This window comes from Alligator sinensis, unplaced genomic scaffold, assembly GCF_000455745.1.
Source record: "Alligator sinensis unplaced genomic scaffold, ASM45574v1 scaffold478_1, whole genome shotgun sequence".
Classification (NCBI taxonomy): domain Eukaryota; kingdom Metazoa; phylum Chordata; order Crocodylia; family Alligatoridae; genus Alligator; species Alligator sinensis.
In genome coordinates, this window is record NW_005843213.1 from 192,424 (window position 1) to 204,257 (window position 11,834).

Consider the following 11,834-nt stretch of genomic DNA (forward strand, 5'->3'; position numbering starts at 1 on the left):
CACTCCCCTAATAATTTATACCTCAAGTTCTCAACTTCCAGTGTTCCAAGGACAAACATGTGAATAAAAATGAATACTCAGGATTTCCGTTTCCTTTGAGGTAATGCATTAAGGTCTCAACTGAGGCAAATTGTCAGGATAACATGATAAAACTTCGTGTTACTACCACTTTTGCTGCACCACTGTTGTAAACAAAAGATTTCTAAGTGCCTTTATTCTGGTATGGTTTACTATCACTAACTTCATTTGAGTAAGGGAAATAACAATAAGGAGTAAAGAGCGTTAATTTTTAACACCTGTTTTATTTGAAGTAGAAAATGAAGTGCTTTGTTTATAGGTTACAAAGATCAAGTATAACAGACTAGTAGATAGTTCTGTCTAAAAAGATGTTACTTTTTTATAATTACATTTGTATGTGTTGCTAAGGCACACAGGATTCCAAAATATTTTTCCCCTTCTCAGATAAAATATTCAGGGAAATTATCAGGTTCAATTTGGCTGGCTCTGTCTTTGGATTTTTCTAAAGTTACCTTCTAAAAAACCTATGCCCAGTAAAAATAACATTTAAAAAAATATTCCAAGTAGGGACAATTTTAAAGTAAATAAGTATCCCCTAGCAACACTATGCTTAAGGACTTGACAGCAGTTGACTAGAAATAAGCTAAAAGAATGGAAAGTGATTAGTCCACTTCCATTACACAAGCTAATAGAAATGCAGCTATAAATATGAACCAAGTAAATACACTTTACTGCGCACTAAACTATCTTGTGTAGACGCACTTCCTGTGTTTTTAACTTAAAGTGACATTTTAATCTCTGTATATTCTGTTCGTTTCAACTGCCTTCTCTCTCTATTTTTGCACTATTTTAAAAAGAACGTAAACATTTAGTTTGCAATACCTGTAAATCACATTATTCATAATGTATCTAGAATTTCATCACATTCTTAAAATGCTTTTAGCCTGCTGTTTATAAATATATATACATGCCTTATAATATTTATTATATTTCAAAGGACATCATGGAGAGTCAGAATCAGGTCACATTACAGTTCAAAGTGGATCACTTGGGTAGAGTTGTTTTTAATCTGAATCATCACTGCTAAAGTAAGAGCTGTCACAATACTCTGCTGTGTAAAGGAATTTATGAATGGTTGGGTTCATCTTTGGTATCCAGTGTCTTGGCACCAAAAATGTTGAAAGGTTGAACAGATCCACAAACACTTTGTACCTGTCACTGAAAAATAAAATCAAATGCATTAATATTGTTATGTTGGCTTAGAGGAGCCACTACTCAACCCATACACAGCCTAATTATGGGAACCTAACCAGAAGACCTCCCTAGTGTTTGAGGGGTATACTGTGTCAGCATTGCCCCATAATATTCTAATGGAAATGTCCATTAGTAATGTTTTCAGGTGTTTTTCATTGAGCATGGCAGCTCAAACAAACTGAATGCAAAAGGTTACTTTTATTTAATTACAATATGGGCTCTTGTACCCTGATATTTTTTAGTTTTGAGCTGCAAAGCACAAAACACTCAGCAAAAAACTGCTTGATTGCTAGTCAACACCACTTGTGCTCTTGCTTTTATTCGTAGTCTACACAGACTTAAAATTGTTTCAGTTGACTGAAGTTTTAAAACATTTTGTAGAGCTTTATTAGTTCAAGATATTACTGTATTCAGACACCAAATTAAAACCCCTACCAACCCAGGTTCTGTTTGTTTTATAAAATTAATGATGACTTGTATCTTAGATATCATTGCAGGGAGCTGAACTAATATTGGGACAGTTGCTAATATCCAGGTAGTTTGAAAATCACTTATTACATAATATCTTATTCTGAAACCAGAAACAGGATAGCTACACTCCTGCAGTGATTTGGGTGGACAAAATAGCACTGCTGAATGACAGGGCATTTTACTCCAGCCATCTCTAGTACTCTGCCAATAGCAGAGAACACAATGTCTCCAGTTTAGGTAATCTGATTAAAGTTGAAGGATTGTACATGGTGCAAAAGAATGATTATTTATTCATTTCTATTTTAGTGGTTTCTAAAGACCTTCTGGGGCAGCAGACCCCTTGTACAACATGCTGATAGAGAAAAACTGTTGTCCCCAACCATCTTAGAATCTACCTATCTTGAGAGAAATACGAGAAGAATAGTGGACAAAATAAAATATAAAGTCAGGAAGAGGACAAGGTAACGATCTGATTAGTTTACTAAAGTAGAGGTAATAACATACTAGCTACCTAGTCATTGTTAAACAGTTTGGACATTTGCTCACCACAAAACCTGCATGAGGTATATCAATTATGATCGGGGATCCAGGTTTTCTGTTCACTGCAGAAAAGCATGGATTTTCTTTTTTAAAGGAGAAAAATCACAGATTTCCCCCTTTAAAAGAGAAAAATGCAGGAAACTGTGGGCTCCCCTTGTAGGCTGGCAGAGTTCCAGGCTGCAAGGAGTGGTAGAAGGGCAAACAGGCAGGGGGTGCCACATGCATGTGCACTCACACATGCATGTGGTGGCTGGGCAGCACTGGAAAGCAGCTTGCTTCAGGTAAGTCTATGGGGGTGAGGGATGGTCAGGGGGGTTGGGGGAAGGGGCACAGGCCACGCGGGGTAGGAGGGAAGAGGCTACATGGGCAGGGGGGTGGCAAGGGCACATACCCCCTAAAATTTCTGTGCCCACAGCAAGGCGCAGGGTTGCAGTGGGGCTGGACCAGCTCTGGAGGAGTTGTCTCCATGGCCCAGTGTGCAGGATCTGATGCGGAAGGGAGTGCTACACCATGCCACCATGGCTGCCAAGGGAAGGCATTGTATGCACACCCAGCAGCAATGGGGGTACAACTCCACTCTGCCATCACTGCTGCTGCCCCTGTCTATATGCCACAACATGGAAGTGAGACACTCTCTCCAGCACCAGCTCCTTGCTCCGGCCTGGCTGCAGCTAGCACCCCACTGGGGGCACAGAAATCTTGGTGGGAGGCACATGCCCCCCACCCCCACTGCATCACCTGTGGGTCCCCCTCCACTGCCTTGACACACACCCACTCCCTTCCTCATACACTGGGGGTTGGGAATGGGGCAGCAGGACTAGCGGGGGCTGTGGACCAAGAATGAGAAGCACCAGCAGGGCTGGGGGCCTGTGGGTATGGAGTGAGAGGCACCAACAGGGCTGGGGGACTGCAAGTCGGGAGTGAGGGGCAGCAGCAGGGCCCAGGGATTGTGGGTCAGGAGTGAGGGGCACTGGCAGGGCTGGGGGGCTGTGGCTTGGGAGTGGGGGCATGGCCTGGGGCAGGGCACCAACATATCACTGCACCAACAAAGCAGTGGGGTGGAACAACGACAGCTGGACCCACGTCCTGGTGAGTGAAGCGGGTAGGGGAAGCTCTGAATTTCCATGATAAAAAACTCCAAATCAACCACAAAAATATATAGGTATTTAGAAGGTATGTTCTTATAATGACTAAAGCAGTGGTAGGCTTCCAAATTGCTTTAAAATTGTAAATATATCAATAAAACCTTGTGTTCAACTGATACATATATATATATATATATATATAGTCGCATTTTATTTTAATTGTGAAAAAACACAGATTTGGGGGGGGGGGGGTTAATCAGAGAATTTGCAATTTTTAAACAGAAAATCAGGATCCCTGATTATGATGGTGAAGGGCAAGGGCAAGGTGAAAAGTAAGTCAGATTTCTCTGTTCTTACCTCACTGTTGAACGCAAATACTGGTAGCCTGATGATCCCCCTGTACCAGCTTTGCTGCCAATCATTCTGTGCACCATGCAGACATGGTTATCTAGGCAAATTAAACCAAATAGCATGCGTCTCAGTAAACTAAACAGTGCTGATAGTTCAAACACTCATTAAATCTGGTCAGTCAGTGGAATGCATCCTAGCATAATTTCATGTGAAGGACTCAGAGACATCTTAGGAACATCTTCCTGAGATTTCACAGAGAGGCTGACCCAGTAGGTCTGCAGGAAGATAGGAGCCCTATAGTATGTTGCATACTGGCTGAGTGGTATTTTTGGCAGCCATATCATGAATTGAATCCTGTTAAAATCTGTCATCTACACAAGGGCAGAAAAGAGTTGAGAATAGTCATGAGAAATGGGGAACACAGGGTGCATCTACACAAGACATTTACTGCAGAGTAGCCTAGTTAGTTCAACAGTAAATGTCCAGTATTAGGTTGCAGAAAACTAATAAACTCCATAGCAGGGTAGTATTTGTAGATACAAGTACTATCTTGCTGCAGAATTTTTTTACCTGGCAGCACCGCATATGTAGACACTGATGCTGCTGGTTGCAGCACCAGGGTACTTCAGTGTGGGAGATGCTTGCTGGGTAGCCCCACAGTGAAGCACCCTTGTGCCCCAGCCAGTCCTGTTGCAGCAGTCCGAGCTGGGTTAGAGCAGCCCCAGGCTGGCAGGCTGATTCCCCTGGGCCTTCTGCCAGCCAGGGCTTCTCTGATCTGGCTCAGCATGCTGTGGTCCCCGCTGCATGTGTAAATGCAGCATCCTGATAAGTGCCAGAATTTATTGCATCACATTAATAGATGCATGTAGATGTGCCCACATAGTAGTCCTTTAGATACAAATGTTGACCAAACCTCAGGCACATCATGGAAGTCTTCTGTTTAAACTATGGTAGGTGATAGCCCTTACGTATTTACATACCAGATATTAAGGAGGTGAGACACTGTTTTTAGCCAAAAAAAAGTTGCCTTCATAATAAAAGAGAGAGATCTTTAGAATTTCATGTAGGAAAAAAAATGTTGATAAAGTTGGAAAAAAGAGGGACATTTTCTTATGTTCCTGTAAGAGACTCTGTGATAATAAAGGTCTGAAAACTTACATCTCCACTTTGTCATGAGTATATCCATATCCATAAGAGAAGTTAGAAGTTGAAAGGGAACCTGGAAGCGAGGCTCCTCTCTTGAAAAAGTAAAAGTGAAGACATCAGAAAATCACTTATCTTAAATTATTCTAACTTACCAGTTATTGTTTTATAATGCTATATTTGTCTAAGTGTGCAAGGTACGTACTTGTGTGTATTTTTCCTAAATTTGTGGAAGCAGGTATTCCAATAGGTTCTTTCACCTTCTCAACATGTTGGTTGCATTCTGTTTCATGTTTGTAACAATATGCTATTAAAAAACCTAAAGTACCAAACTACAGTATATATTCCTAAAACAGTCTTGCATTTGAAGCAGTCCAAATTCCACTCTAGTTAGAGCTCCAACTATTTAGATCATTTCAATAGCATATGAACATACAACTTTCCCATGCTGGAGTGCTTCAAAATCATTGTGACAACATATAGTGGTGGTGTTTTTTGGTCAGCAGGCATGATGGGATTGCTTCCTCCTGTGGCATCCCAGCATGCTCTGTTCCCCAAGACAGCTGGAGAGCAGGAACTCCTGCCTGCCTGTTGGCTTCCAGAACCTACAGGTATTCTCAAGGATAGCCGACTGCAAGGAAAACAGTCACCCCCCAGTCTTCCCTGCTCTCCCCTGCTCCTTTCCACGGTGGGGTACAGTGGGGAGCAGAGCACTGTAGAAAGCTGGAGGGCTGAACAACCCTTGCCACACTGCACTTGGGGGGGAAGAACCAGCAGCATACCTACAGGCTGGGGAACTCCCTTCTCATCAGTGCAGAGGCAGAAAAGGATCTTGGAGTCGTTATTGATGCCAAAATGAACATGGGCCAACAGTATGGGGACGCAGTCAGGAAGGTCAACCGTACCTTTTCATGCATCCACAGATGGATCTCAAACAGGTCCAAGGAGGTGATCCCCCTGCTCTGTGTGACATTGCTTAGGCTGCAGTTGGAGTACTGGGTCCAGTTTTGGGCATCGCACTTCAGGAGGGATGTGGACAACATGGAGAGGGTCAAGAGGAGGGCCACCCGCATGATCAGGGGACAGCAGGGCAGACCCTACGAGGAGAGGCTATGGGACCTGAACCTGTTCAGCCTCCACAAGTGAAGGCTGAGGGGGGAACTAGTGGCCATTTGCAAAGTAGTCAGAGGGGACCAGCAGGCATTGGGGAAGTCCCTGCTCCCCCGAGCACTACCAGGAGTGACTAGAAATAATGGTCACAAGCTGGCAGAGGGTAGACTCAGACTAGAAATCAGGAGGCGCTATTTCACTGTCAGGGCGGCTAGGATCTGGAACCAACTTCCAAGATAAGTGGTGCTGGCTCCTACCCTGGGGGTCTTTAAGAGGAGGCTGAATGAACACCTTGCCGGGGTCGTTTGACCCCAGTGCTCTTTCCTGCCATGGCAGGGGGTCAGACTTGATCATCTGCTCAGGTCCCTTCCAACCCTACCAACTATGAAACACTCTGCTAGAGCATACATATGTTTCAGGAAATATTTCAAAAAGAAATGCTTCAAGGATATTCTTCATTTTCTAAGGTCCCCTCTACACGTGCAGGCAAAGGTGCAATGGGATCTGATCCGTGATTCACACAGTCATGCTTCCTGCCATACCACATGTGCATTGCAGGAGGCGTGACTGGGATCACACATTAGATCCCATTCTGCCTTACTGTTGATGCAGAGGGAGGCTGATCCTGGACTCCTGCACTAGGAAGAAGCAAGCTTCTCTGGCTGGGAGCCCCATGCAGCCCAGTTGGTTACCACAGGAGTGATTCCCCCCACCCCACACACACACACACTCCCAGGAGTGTGCGGAAACCTCTGGAGTTTAAGGGTGGAAACTCCTGGACCCTGGGGATCATGGCAGCTATGATCCCCAGGGCTCTGGGGCGCGTAAAACCCCCAACCCCTGTGGACTGGCTGCCACAATCCCTAGGGTTTAGTGGTTTTATGTTGGGCATGGTGCACCGCTATGGCTAGGAACTCAGTCAGCTGACAGGGCTCCCAGGCACAGGGAAAACTGGTACACATGCAAATTAAAGCTTGAGAGCAATCAGCTGTAAAGTTAGTACACATGTTTGAGGTCTAAATTTATCACTGCTTGGAGCTTTTTATAATATGATAGCTACTTTGCACATGTAGGTAGTCTCCAGGTAATTGAACAATTAACCAAGTAATTGTGCAATACTTGTAACATGGTGAGGGGGCCTGAGGATCATTTTTGAAGCACCTCAGCCATAAATGTTGATATATTCACTCATCAGAGTGCTTCAAACAGTGCCTCTGCCCAGGGCCTAGAGTAATTTCCCAAAAAACTAACTGCAGTAAACTGATTCCACATTGTTTGTATACACAATCTGCAGTCTATAATACATTATCTACCCTTTCGTACTCCATCTTCATGTTATGTATACATTTATGAGCATTACCCCGATAAGCATTGAAGGAATATCACTTGGAATTACCTGTAGAAGTAAATCATTAAAGCTCCCTTCAGTGCTTTGTATGACAGTCTTCTTTCTCCTGCAAAGATATACATTTTTTTAATGTTAATTTTCCTGGGAAATTCCAGTATATGAGAAATAAAGTTAAACGTGTCCTGTTTACAATCCAGTGAAGCCCACTGAAGTAGCAGAGGCAATGCTCCATTGTTTCATTTTTAATGGCACGAAAAGAAGGTGATGAAGTCAGCATCATACTCTACCTGCGTTTACCCCCAGGTAGCTCTTGGTGCCCTTTGGATAAGAGGCTGTGTAGGGCACACTGGAAGTGGAAATGATAAGTGGAAGCCCACCACCCTCACCTGAGATCAAACCCAGGTCCTTCCATTCCATAACCAGGCACTCTATGAACAAAGCTGCACAGCTCCCCATACATTAGAAATGCAAAAATAAATATGCTAGAAAGAAAAACAAGTATACGTTGTCATCTTTCACTCCCAGAATTCTTTCTTCCATAGCGACTGTGCCCTGAATTCTACCATTACCTAGAAACCCCCCTATCATGATAAATGAGGATAGAAAAAATCAAAATCTTTTGAACCTATTTATTTTTGTATATAACCTTAAATTAGTTTTCAGCAAGAGTCTGGTTATTTTTATTAAACTGTATTTTTTTATAGACTCAAATGTAACCTGCCTTTACTAAGAAGATGTTCATGGCGCTTTTCATCAAATAATGAAAGCAGTACATCTTTTTGCTTTTGAAGTTCAGCCAGCAGGTCTTCTTTTTCTTCTGACTCTGGTTTGGTCTTTAAAATACAAAACAAAACAATAATTTGTCTCGGGAAAATGTGAAGTTCCTGAATTATCTGTTATAAAATTGTGGATTTTAGCATTACACCTCTAGGAATGTATGCATTAAGTTTACGAAGGATATCTACTGACTATTAGATTTGCCACTGTCTATGCAAAGCATGATTATCACAAAATGCCCCTACTTAGACACATGTAATTAGCCCTTTGTCACACCTTATTCAAATTAATATATGCACAGATGCACAGTCAATTAATTTTTATTTAAAAACAAAATCCATCTGTGAGAAATAGCCCTCCCTGACCTCCATATTTTAAAAAGATATAAACATCCATTTAATATTTTGGAAACCATGATTTTGTGATGAAATATTTACGCGTGCGCACGCGCGCACACACACACACAAAACAAAACAAAACATTACTAGAAATTAAATGCCAAAAGAGAGTGACACTATGTTCACATATTTTCGGTATTTTTGTACATCTAAGTATTTTACTCTAAAAAATATGCATTTTTTCTCATGGTAATCTACATGCAAGTATCCCTCATTGCCATATCCTCAAGGGACAGCCTATTAAACAATTATAGAATTCCACAGCTCTGCTTCACTGTGGTACATAAGCTTTGAGCCCCGTGGACTTAAAAGAGTTTTACTCTGATCTCCAGGTGCAAACACATGGAATACCATTCTGCTATCCGTACAGTCAACAGCAAAACTTCCACTGATTTCAGCGGGTCTCAGTTTTACTCTTACCCACTCCCTGCTCCCCCAGCCCCCTTTTGGCAACAAATATCACCCAAAGTACCACACATTTTAGACTTGTTTAGATGCTAATTTTTAAGGGGGCTTAGAGTTGCTTGAAAGGCATGCACAATTCTCCTTAGAAGTTGCTGAAGGCTGATTGATTAAAGGAAAAGAAACAGAAAGTGAAGATGGAATTAAAATTCCAAGATTTTTCTGGTCATACACTTATTACTAGATCAAGAATATATACCTGGATCATTACAAATTCTTCTTCTAGACCTTCTAAAACATTCTTTTGAAATTTTCCCCAGAAATCAAATTCTTCTTGCTCAAGTCCTGGTGTTCTTTCCAGCCATGACTTTATTAAAACAAAGTTTTATGTTAATGTGTGATATTTAATACATTTTGGCATAATTAAGTAGCATAATATATTTATGCTGCAGTGTTTATATCAGTAGAATTCCTGGTGTGAGTATTCATTACTGAAACATTAGGGTCTACACTGGGATTTCAACTGGTATAATTATGCCCAGCAGACAATCTAACAGATTCAGAATTATTCTTAAATAGCCACAGAGTTGGAGACAAAGACTCGCCAGTTGTAGTACCTTCCCTAGCACAGGCTCCTTCTAAAGACCTGGTTAAGTCACCTCAACTTCTTTTGCTGTCACTTCTGCCTTTCATAAAGAAGGTAAAGTACTACCCTATCTCACAGAAATGATATAAGCATTAGCTTGTCACAAAAGTGTGCTGAATATGAAGAGCCTTAAACAGGGGTGACTGATTATTTTATTGTATTCAAATATACATTAACTGGCAAAACATGCATGCATTAATTTAGGAAATAAAAATAGATATAGCAATCCTTGATCAAAATAATAAATTGGCAAGTTCTCTCTGTTTTAAGTCTTTGATTTCTTTTGATCATTGAAAAGGAAATTATACAATAAAACTTCAGAAATCTTTGGTTATATTCCCTTTGAAGAGGACACCATTTGCTTCCATTTTCATCTAAAATAGTTTGATTATTACATAAAAAGAATCAGTATTCTGGACACATCTACACATTTATTAATGTAATTTGCTTCTATGCATTAAGTTTAGTACCTCTAATATGAGGTACTACATAAAGGCACATTAGCCCATGCTAATGTGCAATAGCAAAGGCAATTTTTTTTTGTGATGCTTAATGCACAGTAGACTAATTTTACTGCTCATTAGCATGTTTTTTATGTGATGTGCTCATGTGCAGTAGAATAGGCTACTGCGCATTACAACATTTGGTGTAGATGTGCCCAGTATTGATAGAAAATGATATATGCCTTGGAAACTGTTTATCTGTGAATGTGTGTGTCATATTAATCCATGGAAAGTTGTATAAAAGTGGTATATGTATGTGTATAAGAGAGTGTACAAGCGTGCATAAGAGACCATGAACATACACTTATTCTCCTGAATAATAGTTTCCTTCTTAACTTTTTAGAGTGAAAAATCAAACTCACCTCACAATAAATGTCAATGACATATTCTGCCAACATCCCCTTTTTTCCCCTAGTGTTGGGTTGGCACTTATCCTTTTCCCTTACACTTGGATACACAGCAGTGAGGACATTAGTTGTTCATGGAAGAAATATTTCACAGTTTTCTCATTCTAGAAGTAGTCTATGTCCATGTGAAATGGAACAAGTGTATTTATGACATAAATAGTCAGCAGATAGGCAGAATATTCAGAATTCCACAGGGAAACTTACGTGTTTAATATCCAATTAAATTTTTCAGGTAATAAGAAATTATTAAGGGTCAGTAATTAAAACAATCTGGATTACTTAAAAAACTTAATATAAAACTGTAAGAAAATCTAAACAGCCAGATTGTTTAAGAAATTGACAATTCTGTTATCCTCTCAGTGAAAAGAATTTATCATTGAAATCAATTGTAAATCTGCATGGGAAGCAATACAGAACTGAGTCTTAAATCACGTCCAAGACAGATGATGTTTCTTATATTGAAATGGAAATCATATTCTTACATTCTTATAATATTTCTTATATTGAAAAGGGAATTAAAAAACACAACAAAGAAACTGTTACCTCTACTAGTTGCAGAAGAGTTGATTCCTGTTCTGATTTAAGCAAGAGTTCATAATCTTGTCCCTTGAAGTTATCACGATAATGTCTTCTGTTATAAGGGACTCTCAGACTTTGGGGGACACCAATCTTATTCTCTAATAATCGAAACTGTAAGCTCTGAAAACCTGATGCTGGGCTCAAGTAATCTCTTGCGATTAGAAAAAGATAAAACAGTGACATTATTATTATTATAAAAATATGCAGAGTTCCTAGTCCTAATTTCTTATTGATAATTAGACACACGTACATATTAGAAATAGATTAAGTAGATTCTGATATAATATTGTCATTTACTTATTTTGTTGAAAGCTTGGGATTACAGCCAGATCTAATTTTTAAAGTTTTTAAAAGTAAACCAGCAAAATAATATGAAAACATGTTGTTTTTAAAGAGGAAATTTCATTACAGTACAAGGGGTTTTTTTTCTAAATAGAATTAGCAACTGCATCCTGAACAGAAAGTAAGAAAGATGTTCTTTCTGAATCTTTAAAATGGAAAAGAATAAAATCTAAAATGTTCATTAGAGTTTATATTATTTTATAAATAGGAACTATTATTCTTTTGGACAAAAAAATAAGGCAGGCTTTGTGATCATATCTACTTTGCTGTCTTTTTCAAAAGGATAGACCTATGGCATGCTGGAAGAATTAATTTGTAAGCATAGAACAAATGTAAGGGATGGAGGAATTGGCATATATGGGACTGAAAGTCATTGATTTGATCATATTATAAGAAAATATTGATAGGTACCTTATGATTATAAAGGCTTATTTTTTAAATAATATGCAGAAAGTAATTT

General features: G+C 39.9%; 1 protein-coding gene across 1 annotated transcript in view; it reads right to left on the reverse strand.

Moving 5' to 3' along the window:
- Positions 1-299: 299 nt before the first annotated feature.
- The window catches only part of TDO2 (tryptophan 2,3-dioxygenase), a 21,683-nt gene continuing 10,148 nt past the window's right edge, over positions 300-11,834 (reverse strand). Inside the window, exons 6-12 of the mRNA XM_006037978.3 lie at positions 10,997-11,183; positions 9,157-9,264; positions 8,042-8,153; positions 7,369-7,426; positions 4,878-4,957; positions 3,726-3,816; positions 300-1,236 (exon numbers count right to left, since the gene is read on the reverse strand). Of these exons, the coding sequence (XP_006038040.1) occupies positions 1,083-1,236; positions 3,726-3,816; positions 4,878-4,957; positions 7,369-7,426; positions 8,042-8,153; positions 9,157-9,264; positions 10,997-11,183 (790 nt within the window). The 3' untranslated portion in view covers positions 300-1,082. The remainder of the gene's footprint in view (positions 1,237-3,725; positions 3,817-4,877; positions 4,958-7,368; positions 7,427-8,041; positions 8,154-9,156; positions 9,265-10,996; positions 11,184-11,834) is intronic.